At 41.4% G+C, this 20,601-nt stretch overlaps 1 protein-coding gene across 16 annotated transcripts in view; it reads right to left on the bottom strand.

Annotated features, from left to right (window-relative positions):
* The window catches only part of LOC132406245 (receptor-type tyrosine-protein phosphatase S-like), a 475,477-nt gene that overhangs the window by 118,237 nt on the left and 336,639 nt on the right, over window positions 1-20,601 (bottom strand). For 6 of the 16 annotated variants that reach the window (XM_059991616.1, XM_059991623.1, XM_059991621.1 and 3 more), the window contains 2 exons: window positions 7,014-7,601; window positions 6,219-6,319 (listed from right to left, as the gene is read on the bottom strand). In XM_059991616.1, coding sequence (XP_059847599.1) covers window positions 6,219-6,319; window positions 7,014-7,601 — 689 coding nt within the window. The remainder of the gene's footprint in view (window positions 1-6,218; window positions 6,320-7,013; window positions 7,602-20,601) is intronic. The other 10 variants (XM_059991620.1, XM_059991624.1, XM_059991622.1 and 7 more) reach the window with 3 other exon arrangements.

Raw genomic sequence — 20,601 nt, 5'->3', positions numbered from 1 at the left:
CTTAGACCTTGAAAAAATTCATTAATCAGCTCTTAATTCGGACTTAAAGTTCCATAAGGTCTGGGGACCTTTTATTGAGTACTTTCATAACCTTCCTCTTAACTAAGGTTGTTTTTCGGTCCCTTGCTTTCAGCTCCTTTTTTTTTGGTAGTAGGCATCAATATCTTCTGTTGCTAAGTGTATTTACAGTTTTGGGGGTTTGAATGTCCTGATGTATACTCTCTATATTGTGTTGTGGTTGGTCTGGAGTTCTTTTTTGTTGCGGGGCTTGGGGAGGATACTAATTTTACATGTCTTCAATTTGGGTGCTTTCTCAATTATCTTTCTTTGTATCATATTATTATTGTATATTTTTGCACTGTATCAATGTTCTTCATTTTGATCTGGGGTTTTTTTATCTGTAGTTATGTAGAAAATGTATAAAAATACTAATTTTAAAAAAAAAATGTGGTTACAAAGATGACATTGCCCCGGGATGGAGTGTCTGGAACAAAGAAGATAGTGATTCTTTTGGAAATCACAACTCTGTGGTGGTGGGGCACCATTGCTCAGTATCTTCAAATGAAGATAGACTAGATCATGATAAGCAGCTTCTTTATCTGAAACAAACTATACAAAGAACTGCAAAACCAGTGCCTCAGAAGAATGAGGTAACCTGCCTCAGTTACTATTATTCAGGAGCCACCATGAGAGGTTGGTGAGGAAATGTATCAACTCCTGCCTGAGAGGTGACTTGGATCCACTCCAATTTGCCTACCCAGCACAACAGGTCCACAGCAGATGCCATTGCATTGGCTCTCCACTCAACCCTCGAATATCATACATCAGGATGCTCTTTGTTGACTACAGATTGGCAATCAATACGATCATCACCTCACAATAAGCCCCAGTGGCATCAGCACTGGACTTTGAGGGGAATGGTCCCGTGTCTAAGCTGAGTGCCAAGCTATCAACTCAGTCTCGTAAAAACAGTCAAATGCTATGGAAACAGCAAGATGCTATCTGATGCACCACAAAGCATGAAAAGGAACAGCAATATCCCCTCAAAACTAGTCAATAAGATTCAAGACCTTGGCCTCAATACCTCATTGTGCAATTGAATACTCAATTTCTTCACTTGCAGACCCAAGTCATTTCAGATTGGTAACACCACCTCCTCCAGTCTCCAACAGCACACATGTTGTGTGTTTAGCCCCCTGCTCCACTCACTTTATGTTTATGATTCTGAGGCTAAGCACAGGTCTAATACCATATTTTAGTTTGCTGAAGCCACAATCAAAGGTGGTGACGAACCAGCAAATAGGAGGGAGACTGAAAATCTGGCTGAGTGTGCCACAACGGCAACTTCTCACTCAATGTCAGCAAGACCAAGGAGCCGATTATTGAATTCAGGAGGAGAAAACCAGAGCTCCATAAACCAGTCTTTAACTGAGGATCAGAGGAGATGGAGAGGGTCAACAACTTTAAATTCCTTAGTAGTATCATTTCAAAGGATCTGTTCTGGGCACAGCACTTTAGTGCCATCACAAAGAAAGCACAGCAGTGCCTTTACTTCCTTAAAAGTTTGCATAGATTTGACATGACATTTAAAACTTCGACAAACTTCTATATTTGTGTGGTGGAGGGTATATTGACTGATTGCATCACAGTCCAGTGTGGAAACATCAATACCCCAGAATGGAAAATCCTACAAAGGTAGTGGATATGGCCCCATACATCATAGGTAAAGCCCCTCTCACACCACTGAGCACATCTATCAGCAGCATTCTTGCAGGAATGCAGCATCCATCATCAAGGGCCCCCACCACCCAGGCCATGCTCTCTTCTCATTGTTGCCATCAAGAAAAAGGGCAGGAGTCTCAGGACCTACACCACCAGGTTCAGGAACAGTTATTACCCATCGGATGTCAGGGTCTTGGACCAGTGGGGTAACTTCACTCAAGTTTACTCGCCCATCACTGGAACGTTCCCATCAACTATGGACACAATTTCAAGGACTCTTCATTTCATGGTCTCGATATTTATTGCTTATTTATTTATTATTGTTACTTTTCTTTTGTATTTGCACAGTTTATTGTCTCTTGCAGAGTGGTTGTTTATCTATCCTGATGGGTGCAGTCTTTCATTGCTTCTTTTACGTTTCCTGGATTTACTGCAGGTTGTATATGGTGACATATATGTATTCTGATAATAAAGTTACTTTGAACTTTTATTCTCCTGACTGTTTGCAACACTTCCAACCTTAGTGTCTGCCATAAATTTCAAAGATTTATCCTACACACCTATGCCATTAAATAAGTGAGAAAAAAAGAGTTGGGGTCAGGAAGCTCTAGATGAAAAACAACTGTTGACTGCTATTCACTTCTTTCTGCCTTGAAGATAATTTCCTATACATGTTGCTACTAAAGCTTAATATAAATGGACCTGTGTTCTGCTATCTGGCATCTTGTGTGGAATTTATTCAGAAATCTGGAAATCTGTGTAGATATAATTTATTGCATTCCCTTGATTAACCTTCTACATTATCAAAAATAGTTTATCCAAACATGGTTTTCCTTGATAAATGCCAGTTGATTCCCTTAGCAATTGAAACTCATTCAAGATGATTATTAACTTTTATATTTTTATTATTTTATTATTACTTTTGAAGGCTTTCCCACAGCCAGCTAACTGTTCTTACATCTTTTCAAAAAATGCACAACATTTAAGAAATGACAGCATCAGCTCTGTTTTGATTTTGAAGATTGTGGGTTCAAATCCCACTGAGCAGATGATCTGAACTACTATCTTACTTCAGTACTAAGGGATTGCTGCAGTACCATGAATATTTTTAAGTTGAATTATTAAACAGGTTCTACTTTCTGTTGGATATTGCGCTTATGGCTTTAAGGCAGAACTTCAAAGAAGAACATAATGTTCTGTCCTTTTATTAGCCAATAATATGATTTCAAACCAAAATTCCCCAAACAGGTCAATTGGTCATCCAGCTTGCTGAGACAAAATGACCATTAAGGAGCACAGGAATACGAGTGGACCATTCTGTCCTCAAGGTTCTTCTGCTACTTAAGTAGGTCATAGTTCATTCATTTCTCAATCCTGTTTATCCACTCCATTCCTTGATATGTTAACCTAATAAAAAAATCTATTGAATCAACCTTTAAAATTTCAAGTAATCTAACTTCACACCAGTTGAGACTTTTCTCAATTGAATACAACTTTACATTAGTTCTGAGAAATATGATACAGCTCAGATGCCGAAATTTCTTTTCCAACATATGTGGTCCTAAAACTTGCCCCTAAAGATTTCTCCACATGAGTGCTAGGAACTGTAAAATTTCCCAAATTTACACAGAAAATTGATAATGGACTCCAATATTGAAATTGGCTGGATGTTGGCCCCCTCATCAAGTACAGTAACTGAAAGAAAAATTGTTGAAATCACCCACTATGTATGCTGGGTAATTCACCCAATGGACCTGTATGGACAGTGAGTCCATCCATTTGAATGAACAGAAACAACTGTGAGCAGTAAGGATACAATAAGTATTATGTAATTGAATTGCTGAGTTTAGGCAAGTATTTAAATGACCTTAGTTCTGTTTATTTTGCATTTAAAGTTTAAATTTCTTCAGTTCTATCAGTGACTTCCAATGGCTTTTGAGTGTCAGAAACATTTAGGGATAGTCATCACTTTTGACAGCCAGCTAAGCTCAGGGGAGGAAATTTGCAGTCTGTTAAAGGTGACTCTTGGGTACAGCTTATTCTGGCTGTCTATGTAACATTGTTGTACCTCACAAGATCCTGCTATCACATGGAGAATGACCATTTAGTACTGAGACAACATTCACTAGCAAGTTGAGACTTCCAGATCTTCGAAGGTCAGCAGTGAAAATGGACAATTTGTAGCTGGTGTTAATTTATTTTTCATAGCTTCATGCCGTTGTTAATTGGTATTCTACTCCTTGCAAAATTAGATTAACCTTAATAAAAAATATCAAAATCATCTCTGCTGACAAAATGTTAAACCAAGAACACATCTGAATTCTAGGTTTCACAGGACAGGATAACCTGACCTGTGTTTAATTCAGCGGTCCCAACCAGGTGGATGGTTAATACCCAGCGTCACTTCTTGTACTGTTCAGGTGGTTGTCTGAAAATTCAAGATCTCTCCAGTAAAAGCTCTTGATCCCATATAGGTTTGCCAGCCAAGTCCTTGTGTTGAGCAACCCCTTGAGGATCCATTTTAGATTCATATATAAATTGTATTACATGCTACAGGTACCAGGAAAGCAGTTTTTTTTAAAAAAAAAAGGATGCTGGAGGAACTCAGCAAGACAAGCAGCATCTATGGAGGAAAATGGACAGTCAACATTTCAGGATGAGGCTCTACATCAGGACTGTGATGAGAGTCAGTGGGTTTGTAGTAAATATTGGTGGATTTCTTGAGATGGAGCCAGAAAGAATAGAGGTACCAGAAGTTATCCACTGCTTGGAGTTCACCATGAGATAAAACTTCAATGAGCTGGATGCCAGCAGTCAAATTTTATGTAAAAGCATGATTTTACCCCCAAGTATGGAGAAGAAAAAATAACTCCTTGAAAAAACTCTGACGTGATTCTCTGGCAAGGAATGACTTTTAAATTTGATGTAAAGTGTACGAGTCAGGACAAAACATATGCTTCTTTTTGCAACATCCCCAAAGCAGACGGCAAATTCACAGCTTCATAATAATTCCAGGCTGTTATGAATCCTAGCTGCAGTGTTAATAGAACATTAGTTATGTTGCCCTTGTTTTGACTGAGTGTTGATCTCCCTCCCACTGTCGTGACAGACTCTTGTATGTTAGGACGGCTTTTTTCTGATATCTATGTCACTGTCTGTTATGCTTGTTCAGTTGTCTTTTCTCATGGCTAACTACTTTAACTCTAGTCAGACCAATACCCCAACCCGGAATTTTTAAATACGGGTTAAGCTAGTAATCTCAAAACTCTCTCCCTGCTGAGGCAAATTTCAATAATCAGTTATTCATTACTGACTCATCTTGGTAGATGTTGTTCTTGGATAGAAATTTGCAATGAATTTTGGAAGGCTGTTTAATATAGAGGAATGACTGGCTCTAATCTCCTGATACTATGGATGGTTAAGATTAGGATCTCTGAAGCTAAGAATCTTCAGTGCCAGCTGCTGAGTACTGCTCAGTCAATTTTGAAAAATCCCAGTGTTGATAACTTGAGCCCAAAGATAGTTAGGGATAAGTTCTAATGAAGCACCTTGGCTCAAAACATCGACTCTTTATTCCTCTCCATATATGCTGTCTGATCTGCTAAGTTCCCCCAGCATTTTGTGCTTGTTAACCTAAGATATTTTCTGCATTTTACCAAGTCTAATAATCCCCTTCCTCATTGCTCTCCTTCACTGTTAACTGAGCCTTTCTGTGCTTTTAACCAGACCAATCCTTTTCCTGATCGAAAATCTTGTCAGTTTGGAAGCATGAACCAAAAGCAGGAGGGAAAGTCCCTGAAAGTGAAGAAATTTTGACAACATTCACAAGTTGCATTAAAATTACTCCAATTTCAATGATCCCCTGATTCAACGTAATAATACAGAAAAAAAATAAACATGCAAAATATGAATAGCGATTTGTTACTCTAGCGCTGTGGGAACTCTGATCCGTGGAAGCGTAGTCATTATGTGACAACCTGTGGAATCAATAGCCAGCAGTAATCTGAATCACTGTCGTGGAGGAGGAAGCCATATTTCAGCAAAGTTCGACTTTTATCAGTTTCTGATACCGCGTTGCCCACTTCAGCCATTTATTTGGTGTTAAGTACGACATGTCATTCAGACCCAACAGTGGAGCTCAAAGACCGTCTGCAAGCTGTCTCATTCTCAGCGAGCATTCTCCGCCTTGCTGCATCAATTTGAATTAAGGGCTTTGTTCCATTCCATTTCTTTACTCTTTCTCAAAATGAGGAAGGGAACGTAATTTAGAGGAAATGTTGTACCAATTTTTTCAAAAAAAATGAAAAATCCTCATTAGAGTGTACTAATTCATTTGATTTATTCTCCTTCCAGGGCTTTTGGTGTAACTATCCCGATGAACCTTAAGTCATCATTGCAGCCCCTACTATGGCAGAGTGATCCCTCAGTAAGGCATTAGACTTCTACTTCTACATGAAAAGCGGAACTGGTTGGAACACAGACACATACAGAATTACCTTATACGGAATGGGAGAGTCGTAGTGTTCTGGAATTTCCCAGCTAAGCAACACAGAGGTCTTCATTGCAAGTTTTACTCGGAAATTTTTGGGGAAAACTGCTGAAAAAGAAAACAAATTAAAAGAAAAGGTCCTATGACAATGTAAATACGCATTAGCTTTCTGTAAGTACACCCTGGCCAACAGGAAAAACATCAGTAGGCCATAAAGGAAACCATCTCAGATTTTTTTTTTGGTGCATATTCAATTAAATCTTCCATTTGCCTCATTTGAGATACCAGAGTACAGAAGTACTACCACATACCCACCAGCAATGCATTGGTTGTCATTTGGTGGTCATCAAATGGTTTTTTTCCCCAACATTGAGGTACTAGTCTGCTGGATCTGCTCAGCTGGTCAATGCTTCATCTGGCAATCACTGAAGCAAAACCAGATGTCCATGTGACCACCATGCCTCTCCGGCTAGTGGCCTGTACGTCTTCTAGAACACCTAGACTATCTGTTTATTGCTACCAGTCAGAAGTACAGAACAGCAGTCATTCCTACCTGTGTAGTTATGTTTGGAGCTTGCAGCGTACTGCCCAATGAGGACCTTCTCTACTGGGTATGACTTGCTGACCCCAAATGATGACCTTACCTGCATGAGCAATGAAGCATTCTGAAGCTACCAACAGCTTGCTTTCAGCAGACCTGACATATTTTACCTTGGGATTTGACGCAGATGACTGTAAGTAGAGTGTACCAAGCCCAAAACTGCCCCACCGCCACCCGGGATTACAAATAGATAACCCCTACCTTGATCCAATGGCATGGTCCGATACTGAACAGCAGGACTGTAAGGACCAGGGCCTTTAATGGTGTGTGCCCTGACTTTAATGTCATAACTGGTATCCGGTTTAAGGCTGTCCAGTGTGAGGCTAGTCTGGGAGGATCTGGTGGACACTTCAGTGGGATTGCTCTGGGCACCTGCCTGTCTCCAGGAGACAGTGTATGAGGTGATGATGCCATTTCTTTCTGCCAACACTGGGGGCAGCCAGCCAAGCTGAACAGATGAGGTGGTGACGTTTGCCAAGTCCAGGATCTGTGGGTAGCCTTTGGGCACATCTTCTGGGAGTGTGAGCTGTTTGACATCCTCCACCCCGACACCGGCGCCATTGCGGGCCGCCAGCCTGAACACGTAGGTGGCACCTTTGTGTAAGCTGTGGGCCAAGTACTGATGTTCGTGGTCCAAGAAATCCAGGGTTGTCAGGGGCAATACGTCCGTACGCCCTAGCCGAAGCTGATAGCCAAGGAGCTGTCCAAACATCTCCGAAGGAGGCTGCCATTCTAACATGACCGTGTTCTCTTGTACGAAATGGACCGTAAGTGTGGGTCTGTTGGGAACTGAAAGGCAAAACAGAGTTTTCTTATGAGATGAAAGGGGAATATTCAGTTCATCAAGTCTATGCCAGTTTTCAGAACAATCTCACCCCCAGTAATTTTCCTTGTAACCTATTCTCTGAGTAACTTATCTCAATACTACAAGCTTATATGTTAAAAGACAGTTATCATTTCATTTCTGTCAAATAAGGAATCAGCTTCCAGATTGACTGCTTATTCCTCTGGAATTCTATAGTATTGATGCAAAGGCAGTGACTCAAATTGGATCACTAGGTGAAAGGAAGCAGAGCCTGTCAAATAAATGAGGAAGGGAGAATGGATTAGCAATGGGAAAATTCCTGGTCATTGAGGAAAAGGAGAAACTCTGGGTCGGCCCTACTGAGAGCCAAGTGAAGTGACGACAGCAATCACACCCTCAGGCAGGTGAAGGAAATACACCTCAGGACATCAAGGTTCAACAAATGTCTTCTCCCCACTGCCATCAGATTCTTGAACCAACCTGAAAAAAAATTAACGCTACCTTGAATTATGTTTTTCTCTCTCTCAACTTGCACTAATGCTGTTATCTTTATTTTGTCTGTAAATTATGTGTAATTTATGTTAATCTAAGTTTATGTTAGCTTCTGTTTGACATGTTTGTAATGTACTGTGCTACTTTTGCAAAACAGTAATACTCATGCATTCAAACCCTAGGTTTGCCTGACTACGATAGTGTACAAAGTGCTCTTAAGGAGACTTTCTATGATGAGGTGTAACTCCCAGTGGTGATGCAGGCTGTTTAGTAGGGAATATGTTAGGCTTCATACTGTATTTCTATTTTCTTTTCCATTGATGTTAGTTTGGCTGGGTATCTAACAGGCATCAGTTATATAGCCATTTGCTTTCCATCACTGACATTTCCCGCACTGAATCAGTCCCAGATTGGAGCTGTATCACTGAGATCAAGTTTCTTTGTAATAGCTTTTCCCAGTTAAGCAAATTCAGTTCTGAGGTAATGACAGTTGCTGGCAGGCTGTTGTCCTGATTAACGGTGCAGTTTTATATGTAAATGAACAGCAAAGATTTTTCATTTAATTTAACGCCGCACTAAGCTCAATTTGCCTGCTGTAATTTTCACAGCTCCCTTTTCATCCTTTCCGTTAATCACTATAGACCAACTAAACACAGATATATCAAAGTGGCAAAAACAAAATTAAGTTGCCAGTGGGTGAGAGTCATTAGACTATGAGGTGGATGGTTCACTTTACATTTCAAATTTTAAAAACTTTTCTAATCAATTTAACCCACGGGAGGAAATGAAGTTGAATAAAGTTTTAGTCTGTACTCCTTATCCATGGCAAGCCAACAGTGTGGCAATGCTAGTGAAAGACAAAACATGGTGGGCTGGAGGAATTCATAGGGTCAGACAGCAGCTATAGAGGGGAATGGATTGTCCACCCTTCTGTTCAAGTGAAGCGTGAGTAAAGCATTCTAAATAAAATGCAATGGTGGTACAATCAATGTAAAAACAGACATGCACTGATTGTACTGCTCTTCCTGTATTTTTTTTTATGAATTAAGTATAATGTTGAAATAAAACAAAATCTATGCCCCAAGGCCTGTAACACAGTCCACTACCTGGTGTGATCAGAGTAGGTCAGACAACTCGGGGTTATGAGTCCATAATTTGAAGAAGGATGGATGGGCTTAGGAAAGTCAGATGTACATTTTTCAGATTCACAGAGGAATGAATTATACATATGCCTTTCCTCCAAGTCTGAGAACCAACACAACCTCTAATAATTGCATTATTCAAATAGTGCTTGTTTTAACCCTTCTGGAACTAGTACTTAGATAAGTTGAATATTGTTTAGTTGACATATTTAGAAGCACAAGGAATGAAGAACCATAGAAAAATGAAATTAAAAGACTTACCCAGAGGTATAAAACATATAAATCATTCTAAATCCCACATTAGATTCCAGCCTGTATGTAATTTACTTACAGATTTCCATCTAACAAATTAGGCATCTATGTGTCTAATCTCTACTCCTACCTACAACTCATTCCTGGGAATCTACCTTTTAAGTATAAACAATCTGAGCCCTGTCATTCACTTTCCAGTATTTATTGTTTAATACATAAATCATGCAAATTTAACTTACTCTGGGTTTTTCAGTCTATATAAAAACCAACTGAGCCTCCTGATTTATACCAATTTAGAACTTATTCCTGAAATCCCTCTCTGCATTAACTATTTTATCCCTCTTAATCTGGATTGCATTCTGAAGCTCCACCCAGATACCCATTAATCATAGCACTTTTCATCAAATCCAAAAAACTTTGTAAAGTCAAACAAGAAAAGAATGGTGCTGAGGGATCTTTTGCACTTTCTGCACAGCTTATCTTCAGCTGATGGAGGTGGTAAGATGGTCATTCGAAGCATGGGGGTTGATTACTCTCTTGAACCCTCTCTATGGGCAACACCCAGAACAATGCAGAGCACACTTTAAATCAGAACCTGTGTTTGTGAGTTAGGTGGTGCCAGTCAAGCAGCAAACGTAATTTCTATTTACCTGGCAGCTTCCAAATTGCAAAATATCTTAACATTTGCAGTAGAGCTAGCAGCCAAAACTTGACAATGGAGTGCAGTAAGAGGTGAAAGGAAAGGTTTTTTAAATATTCATCTCTGGGGTGTGGGTACTGGGACAAGACTGTGCTGATTGCCTATCTCTTATTACCCTTGAAAGGTTACTGTGAACAGTCTTCCCCTGAAGGTATTGCTCCAATTCAGTTGGATCCAGATCAAAAGTTTAGTTAAAGATGTACAGATAAAGAAGCATTTTCAAGAAGGAAAAAGGGACAGCCATGGGAATCTTAGAGATCTGAAGACTTTAGGGCTTTGGCAGCTGAAGACCAGGTCTACCAATGGTGCAATCTGTAAACTGGGGAATGCAAAATGAAAAAAAAAACAGAAGATGCTGGAAGCACTCAGCAAGTCAGGCAGCATCTGATGAAGGGTTTTAAACCTGATTTTACTTCAGATTCTCAGCACCTGCAGTATTATTTCATTTTGGAAGTTCAGAAAGGCTCCAGATTTGGAAGAAGTGCACAGCTAGCTCAGTAATTGGGAGTAGGTGTGGCTTCCAAGACAGACTATAGAGGGGTAAAGTGGAGAGTTTAAAAACATGTGAAAACAATTTTCAAATTGAGCTTTTGCTGAACCTGGGCCAATACAAGTCAACAAGCACAAGGATGTCGTGGAAGTTGGATTTGGTGGAAGTTCCAGCTTGTGTTTTGAATAATAATCAAACAATATTGATTAAGACTGTATTAGAATAGTCAAGACTAGATGGGGAAGTGCTGCAAATTGTTTAGTCATCTGGACTGAAGGCAAGAAACTGCCTTGGTTTAAAAGGACCCCAGTTTTCTCCTCTCGTTGGAATAGTCTATTATAGGATTCTCCTTCTGTGTGAAACTGATTAACTGTACCAGGGAATATTGCTGCAGTTGCCATTTAATTCAAACAAAAGACAGCTTAATTCATCACTGATCCCTTCGAGTGCTAGTGCATCCAGAGGTGATGAATGCAAGTTCCACCAGGAAGTAAACAAGCCAGTGTCCTGGTGCAATCACAACTTGGAGCTGAGTGCACTGAAAACCATGGAGATGCGTATTGATTTCAGGAGAAACGTGTCGCCTCTCCATCAACAACTCTACCGTTCGCACATTTTCAACATTCAGGATCCTGGGCATCATTATTACACAGGAATTCATGTGGTAGAACCATTATCTTCTTCATTAACAAAAAGGCTCAGCAGAGGATGTACTTCTAGCAGCAGTTGGTAAAGTTCCACTTTCCACGGAACATACTGGTGGAATCCTACACTGCCATTATAGAGAGCATCCTCACGTCAACCATGACTGCTTGGTTTGGTGCAGCATTCTTCCTCAATATACAAAAACTACAGCAAACTGTCAGGACAGCAGAAGGGGGTCATTGGCTGCAATCTACCATCAGTGCAATATTTGTAAGTGTCCAGGATAAAGAAGCGGGCAGGCAAAGTAATCGTGGATACTACCCATCCAGCAAACTGCGTTTTCCAAAAGCTCCCTTCTGGAAGAAGTTTACAAGGCTGTTAAAACAAAAACTTCACACCATTTTAAAAGTTTCTTTCCTCAGGCAGTTAACCTGATCAACCATTCTAGTACCAACACACTACAGCAAATTCCTAATACATGTTATTGTATATGGCAGATAAACTTGATCCTTGATATTTGAACCTTGAACCTTGAGCTGATCCTATCACGCACTTCAGACTGATGTGTTGTCTTTTTTTCATAATTATCGTGGCTTTGCCTTTGGTTGGTTATAGACCTAGAGTTCACTCCCCTTCTCCTGATTCCATGAGGTTGTGTCATATACGGCTGTGTCCTACGGTTTTGGGGTATATTAGAATGATTATGTTGAATTAACCTAGAGACACACAGAGTGGAAGCCAATAGCAAGCATCAAGCACTCATTTATACGAATCCCATTCCATTCTCCCCACATTCTCATCAACTGCCTCGACTCTACAACTCAAGAGTTTGCGGTGGACAGTTACCACTTTGGGATATGGGAGGAAAGAGGAAAACACAAAGAGTATGTGCAAACTCATGACTGGCAGCACCTGAGGCCAGGATCGTACCCGGATTACTAGGGCGATGAGCCACCATTAAGGACTTCTGAGACATGCCTTCTTCTCATTACGACCATCAGAGTGGAGGTACAGCAGCTGGAAGCTTTTTTAGGAATAGCTTTGTCCTACCACCACCAGAGTTCTGAACAGTCATGAGCCCATAAACACTACCCCTCTCTTATGCTAGTTATTGTATGTTTTATTGTGGCTGTAGTTATTTTTTGTGTCTGGATGTAATAATAATCTGGATTCTGATTCCGAGGCAGTACCTCCATGAGCTGTCGTCCTGCGCTGCTCCTTACTGGGCTAATTATCGAATTTGCAACTTCAAAACCATCCGTCCTTTCTCTCAAGTCAAATTGACTTACACTTCATTGCTCTCACAAATTGTCCCCATCCACTGCCCACCCCTCTCAGCGCCCACATCTCCTGTTCTAACTTGTTTCTACTTTTTCAATGTCCTGGGGCAACAGTAATCGGTACATCACTGGTTTAAGTCTCTGCAACAGAACACTCACTTTGCTGGAGCATACAAACCACTTCAGAAAGCAAAAGCCAATTGTAATTTTCTTTTACGGTGGTGATAGACTTTTTGGGGGGTGGTGGAATTGGAAGGTGGCCAGAGGTGACTAACCAATGAGATGAAGGTGAGCCAAAATAGAGCTGAGTACAGGATTGAAGCAAGGGTTCAATGGCTCACTCCTCTTCCTTTGCAACCATGTAGTGAGTCAATAAGGCATGTTCAACCCTTATTCACCCACTACCCTCACACATGCATTCCCAGACAGAGGCACTGGATGACTGTCGGAAGGGGAAGCCCAACTACTTTCTCTGTCCCATTCCTGGGGTGAGGAAACTGCCAAGTGCTTGTCATATCCTGGCTGGAAACACCCAGATCAGCATAAATTGGGTGCGGCAGTGTTGCAGGTGATTTCCATGTTACCGGAAGGAGAAGTTGCGGGGGGGAGACCTACTATCTGAAAATTACTGTATGTCAGCAGTGTTGAAAATTTTAGCCATGGTGCTGTTTGGATGTGATAGCAAGAGGGAAGACTGGGGACTGATTTGATTGAGATGCGCAGTAAAACTCAGACATTCTACTGTTCAGAAATATAGATAATGTGTCACCAAGCTAATCAGGGTCCTGCTCTCGTATTCTCTCTAGATCCATTGGGGCCTAGTTCCCATACAGTACAATAGGCCCTGTTTTCTGCATTCATTTTAAGCTCAGTTTGGGGCCCCCACACAAGAACTTTTACTTTGGGAATTGGTTCATTATCGTCATGTCACCGAGATATGGTGAAAAGCTTTTGTTTGTAAGCCATCGAGACTGATCATTCTGTACTTAAGTACAGCGACATAGTACCATAGGAAAGTGATAATAGATTGCAGAGTACAGAGAAAGTGAACATAACAAATGCAAGCACAAACATGAGTAAATCTGCTGGAAATCCAAAGCAACACTCTGAAAATGCTGTAGGAACTCAGCAGGCCAGGCAGCACCTGTGGAAAAGAGCAAACAGTTGACATTTTGGGCTGAGACCTATCATCAGGACCCAAATGAAGTGCAGGGGTCCTGACCAGGTACACAAAGAGATCAAGAGTCCATCTTTATTGTTTAAGAATAAGTTCAAGAGTCTTAACTCTGCAAGAGCTCAAGAGTTAAACTCACTTGGTTCACTGAATAATTTATCAAGCCACTGTGTAACATCCAAAAAAATGAATTGGAAGTGTGTTGCTGTGTTCATTTGAGCATGATCCAATTGTCTGGAAAATCTGCCATTCTGGAACCATCAATGTTCGAAGAGTGCTTGGATTTGTGGTATGTCACTGTTTAAGATAAGAGGCTGGGACACAGTGAATACAGAGGGGGAATTAATAATAAAGATGTATACATTTAAATAAATTGATGGAAAAATTAGAGGAGAGTTGAGGAGAAAGATTTTCATATGAGAAAGGGGTTTTGGAGTACACTGAGTTTATGACAGTCATGGATAGGGTAGAGAGAGTCTTTTTACCTGGGGTAGAACTTCTGATTACTAAAGGACATAGTTTTAAGGTGGGGTGGGGGAAGTTAAAGTAGATGTATGTGGCAAGTGTTTTATTACATAGTATTTGACTGTAATGTGTGCCTGGGGTGGTGTTGGATTTCAAGAGTCATTTAGATAGGCATATGAATGTGCAGGGAATGAAAGGGTATGTATCATGTGCAGGCAGACAGGATTAATTTACATTTGTATCATGGTTAGAACAGGCATCTGTGGGCTGAAAGACCTATTCCTGTGCTGTACTTCCTATGTTTTATTGACTGGAAGTTTGGGAGGAGGCAAAGAAACTTCATGTTTTTGAACACTGACTTCACAAACTTGTGGTAACTTCTGCCCTCTCCCTTTTTTACATTCCCCATTAAGGTTCCACTCTCACTCCTGTTCTCACCTGCTCATCACCTCCCTCTAGTGCCCCTCCTGCTTTCCTTTCTTCCATGGCCTACTGTCCTCTCGTATCAAATTTTTTCCTCTTCAGTCCTTTACCTCTTCCACCTACTACCTCCCAGCTTCTTACTTCATTCCTGCTCCCCCACACACCCACCTTTCCCTCACCTGGTCTCACCCATCACCTGCCAGCTTGCACTCCTTCCCCACCTTCTTATTCTGGTATTTTCACCCTCCTTTCCAGTCCTGATGAAGGGTCTTGGCCAGCAATGTCGACTGCTTTTCCCCTCCATGGATGCTGCCTGACCTGCTGAGTTCCTTCAGTATTTTGTGTGTGTTGCTTAAAGTTTCCAGCATCTGCAGAATCTCATGGAATTATGCTTTTAAGATATGCAGGTATACCTACAAAGTTAAGGAACAATAAAGAGATTGGCCTGGATAATTTTATTTTTGCCCGGAATGGGTTTATTGACTCTTTCTGCTCTGTTTTTTTAATTTATTAACGTTATTTATCAGCTGAGGCTCTGGATCATTCATCAGCTTGTTCGCCACTGATGCAGCTCATGGTACCACAGGACTATTGAATGCGCAGAATGAAGTCAAGCTGTGACATTGAGGGAATGGGCAGTAAATGACTACAGGAGTTCTGGAACATTAACATCCTTGGTTTAACTGCAGCTCCAATCTGTTCCTGTCACTGGCATTTGCTGGCAAAGCATCGACCAGCCAAGAGCCTGCCAGCATCCGACTGCGGCCATTACCTCGATCTGTTTGCCACCTCCTCACTGTGTTGTGCAAATCAGCATTAACGCCACAAGTGCGCAATCCAGGAGGCACATCTAAATCACACTTCGCAAATGCAATTCAGGTTGCAGCTCCAGGCAGACTATATGCCGGCAAGATATTAATGCTGGTGAGCTCTAATCATGCTGCAGGAATAAATAACAGTCAAGGACAATGATTTGTAGTGGAGGTGTGTGCAATGGTAGAGCATGTATCTGGATACGTTCCTAACATTGGGGAAGAGGTAGGAAAGAAATAGCATAGAAACTGGTAAAGAAAATAGTTATTTTAAATCTGTTTTCTTTTCCTGTCATCTAAATTCTCTGTTACCTCTACTGATTAGAGAAACTATTTACCCGAGCACATCGTGTCAATTGTCATGGGCAACTAAATTTCTACAGCCTTCTTGTGTGTGACTTAAGAAGACTGACAGTGAAGCTTGGTAAAGCCCCTACAAAGTCTCCGGAGGGAAGAACAACAGTCTAGGTTACTGGGGGGCTGAATCCTGAGTAACAATGTAGTGTTTAAAGGGCAGCATGTCGAGGCATTGTAACATGATGATTGGACTGATAGTACAATGATTGTAGAGAAAGATCCGTCCTGATTGTATTTTGTGTTTATATTTTGAATAATGTGTATCTCTGAAAAAAATAAGAATTTTGGCAGTGTCGAGTCTAATCTTCTTCACTACCATCTATCTACACAATGTCCCGATTCACTTTAATGATTCCGGCCGGAAAATTTGCCATCTGTGACACATGCCCCAGTTTAATTTGCCACCCAAGCTCAAGGAAAATTGGACAAAGTACTGGGGGAAGCCGGGCTCCTGGCTCCGCTGCAGAAAGCTGCAGCTTCGGGGAAGAGACAGCAAAAATGTCGGCTAAATAAACCAACTGACAAGTCACACTGACTGGCAGTGCACGTCGAATGAGGTGCGAAGAGTGAAAGCACTGAAAATTGTGCTTACTGGAGTGAAATCTGCTCCTTAATACAGATTAAGTATTACAGCAAAGTGCCAATGTTTTACTGGAGGGTTGAGAGAAGTGGCAGCATCTGCCATGTAAACTAACATTTTATTGGGCTTAAATAATTGTTAGTATAAGGAGAATTGGTTACAGCATGGCAAATTACCAGAGATTAATGGAGAATGTTCCTTTCCCAGCTGTTCCTGTTTCTGGGCCTTTTGTAATGAGATGCCTTAATTTAAACCAAACTGGTTTGCAAGTTGAATCACTGAAAGGACATTTGCTGTTACTGTGAGTGTTAGTCTGTGGGTATGGGCATGCTACTGTTTCTGCATGTGTTAATGTTTTGTGCATGTGCATTAATGTGCATGTCTGACTACATTAGGCTGTGTGCATATACAGTGGGGAGAGGGTCACTGTATAAAAATAATGGGTCTCACCTATTTAAAGCAGAGCTGATTTTAGACTTCAGGAGAGGGAAATCAGAAGCCCAAGAGTCAGTACTCATTGTACGATCAAAAGTGGAGAGGCTCAGTAGCTTTAACTACCTGGGTGTCACTATCTCAGAGGACCCATCCTGCGCCCATCAATTTGCAAAGAAAACACAATAGCACCTCTACTTCCTTAGATATCTGTGGAGATTCGGCAAGACATCAAAAAATGACAAATTTCTATAGATGTGTGGTGGAAAGTGTGCTGATTGGCTGCATTGCGGCCTGGTATGGAACACCAGTGCCTTTGAGCAGAAAATCCTACAAAAGGTAGGGGATTTGCCTGGTACATCATGAGTAAATCCCTCCCAACCATTGAGCACATCTACATGAAACCCTGTTGCAGGAAAGGAGCATTCATCGTCAAAGATCCTCACCACCCAGGCCATGCTTTTTTTCTCGCTGTTTCCATCAGGTAGAAGGTACAGCTGGCTCAAGACTCGCAACACCAGGTTCAGGAACAGTTATTATCCCTCAAACATCAGGCTCTTGAACAAAAGAGGATAACTACACTTATTTATTGAGATGTTCCCATAACCAATGATAGACAATAGACAATAGGTGCAGAAGTAGACCATTCGGCCCTTCGAGCCTGCACCACCATTTTGAGATCATGGCTGATCATCTACTATCAATACCCGGTTCTTGCCCTTTCCCCATATCCCTTGATTCCCCTATCCATAAGATACCTATCTAGCTCCTTCTTGAAAGCATCCAGAGAATTGGCCTCCACTGCCTTCCGAGGCAGTGTATTCCAGGCCCCCACAACTCTCTGGGAGAAGAAGTTTTTCCTTAACTCTGTCCTAAATGACCTACCCTTTATTCTGAAACCATGCCCTCTGGTACTGGACTCTCCCAGCATCTGGAACATATTTCCTGCCTCTATCTTGTCCAATCCCTTAATAATCTTATATGTTGCAATCAGATCCCCTCTCAATCTCCTTAATTCCAGCGGGTACAAGCCCAGTCTCTCTAACCTCTCTGCGTAAGACAGTCCAGACATCCCAGGAATTAACCTCGTGAATCTACGCTGCAGTTCCTCTACAGCCAGGATGTCCTTCCTTAACCCTGGAGACCAAAACTGTACACAATACTCCAGGTGTGGTCTCACCAGGGCCCTGTACAAACGCGAGAGGATTTCCTTGCTTTTGTACTCAATTCCCTTTGTAATAAAGGCCAACATTCCATTAGCCTTCTTTACTGCCTGCTGCACTTGCTCATTCACCTTCCGTGGCTGATGAACAAGGCCTCCTAGATCTCTTTGTATTTCTCCCTTACCTAACTTTACACCGTTCAGATAATAATCTGCCTTCCTGTTCTTACTCCCAAAGTGGATAACCTCACACTTATTCACATTAAACGTCATCTGCCAAGTATCTGCCCACTCACCCAGTCACCCTGAATTCTCCTAACATCCTCATCACATGTCACACTGCTACCCAGCTTAGTATCATCAGCAAATTTGCTGATGTTATTCTCAATGCCTTCCTCTAAATCGTTGACGTAAATCGTAAACAGCTGTGGTCCCAATACTGAGCCCTGTGGCACCCCACTAGTCACCACTTGCCATTCCGAGAAACACCCATTCACCGGTACCCTTTGCTTTCTATCTTCCAACCAGTTTTCCCCCCCAATGCCATGAGCTTTGATTTTACCCACCAATCTCCTATGTGGGACCTTATCAAATGCCTTCTGAAAATCGAGGTACACTACATCCACTGGATCTCCCCCGTCTAACTTCCTGGTTACATCCTCGAAAAACTCCAATAGAATAGTCAAGCATGATTTACCCTTGGTAAATCCATGCTGGCTCGGCCCAATCCTATCACTGCTATCTAGATATGCCACGATTTCACCTTTAATAATGGACTCTAGCATCTTCCCTACTACTGATGTTAGGTTGACAGGTCGATAGTTCTCTGTTTTCTCCCTCCCTCCTTTCTTAATGATCTCACTTTATGGATTCCTTATCTTGTTATTTCATGCTCTCATTATTTATTGCCATTTATTTATTTTTATTTTTGCACGGTTTGCTGTCTTTTGTGGTCTTGTTCTTTCATTGATTCTATAGATTGCTGAGTATACCCACAGGAAAAGAATCTCAGGGTTACATGTGGCGCCACGTTTGCACTCTGGTAATAAATTTTACTTTGAACTTCAAAGTAAAACATTGCCCTTTGCGGATTGTGAGCCTTTGGAACTCTTTTCTTTAAAAGGTGTGGAAAGAGAATCATCAAATACTTTTTCGAGAGCGATAGATAGAAACTTACTAAGCAAAGGGTTAAAGACCACTGGAGTGGGTGGGAATGCGGAGTTGAAATTACAGCCCGATCAGCTGCTATCTTATTTAGTGACCCTGATGGATTCCTGCTGTAATTTCTATGTTCTGTATGATTGCAGCTGAATCTAATAGGAAGAGATAGGAATGAGGTGCCTTTCTCTCTGTTGGCATCATGTGTTTCATCTTAATATCAACTGGACTACAACAGGAAGGCTCATGTAAATCTACTGGATCGGGAAACACCTGGACAAAGTGGACACAGGGAAGATATTTCCATTTGTTGGAGAGTCTGGGATCTGAGGACACAGCCTTAGAATAAAAGGACATCTCTCTAAAAGTGAAATGAGGAGGAATTGCTTCAGCCAACAGGTGTTAAATCTGTAGAATTTGTTAATACAGAGAGCTATGGAGGCCAAGTCATTAGGGGTATTTAAGGCTAAAATTCATAGATTCCTGATTGGTAAGGGCTTAAGGGTGATAGGAGGAAGGTGGAAGAATGGGGGTTAAAGAAAAATCAGCCACGATTGAATGATGGGGCAGAATTGATGGGCTGAATGGCCTAATTTGCTCTTGTATCTTATGTTATGGTACTGGTGGGCTGAATGGCCCACAGTGCAGAGTTGGAGATTAAAGATCCACATTTAAAACAGGCCGCAGATGGATGTGCTGCCAATACTCAGAGAGCCGGGTGCCTAGCTTTTCTCTGACAATTTGCTACCGGACCTGCTTGTTGCCACCTGCCGCCTGTGTCTCCCTGTGATTATTATCTGGAGATATCTGCACCTGTGAAATCCACACATCAGTATTTGCCAGACGTAGTTCTTGTTCCATTAGTTTGCGACGTGCAGAAACTGTGAGAACTGCTGCAGTGAGTCGACCAGATCTACCTCGGATCTGACCGCGTCATGAGGCATCCTTAGGGAGCGGTGGGGGGGTTGAGGGGTGGTGAGAAGGTTATGGATGAAAGCCAGCAAACAGTGAGGTAAGTGTTTCTGCTGCTGCTGAAGGCTGATGGCATAAAATGATTTGAATTAATTGGCTCCATGCCAATTAGTGGCCAACACAGCAGGTGGGATAAAGTCTGTCAGCTAGAAATTATCATTGACAGTTCTAACTGGTGACTGCTAAATATACTGTTATGAGATTCTTCTGTCCACTGTGTTAATACAGGCAGTAATCTGTTTATTTTAACTGGGTGAGTGCAGCTATTAAAAAAAATCTCATCAGTTGAGCATCAACTGAGTGTATTAGGCAGTGATTTCTTGGGTAATGTTCCTTTACTCGATGCAGAAAGATCTTCAGCCTGTATTCTAAAACTGTAATATCCAATGTCATCTCTCTCTCCACTCTATTAAAGTGACCTGTTTGCTCCTGTGGAATATTTGCAGGC

The sequence above is a fragment of the Hypanus sabinus genome, chromosome 16, assembly GCF_030144855.1.
Source record: "Hypanus sabinus isolate sHypSab1 chromosome 16, sHypSab1.hap1, whole genome shotgun sequence".
NCBI classification, from domain to species: domain Eukaryota; kingdom Metazoa; phylum Chordata; class Chondrichthyes; order Myliobatiformes; family Dasyatidae; genus Hypanus; species Hypanus sabinus.
This window is presented reverse-complemented; position numbering and strand designations above follow the sequence as displayed.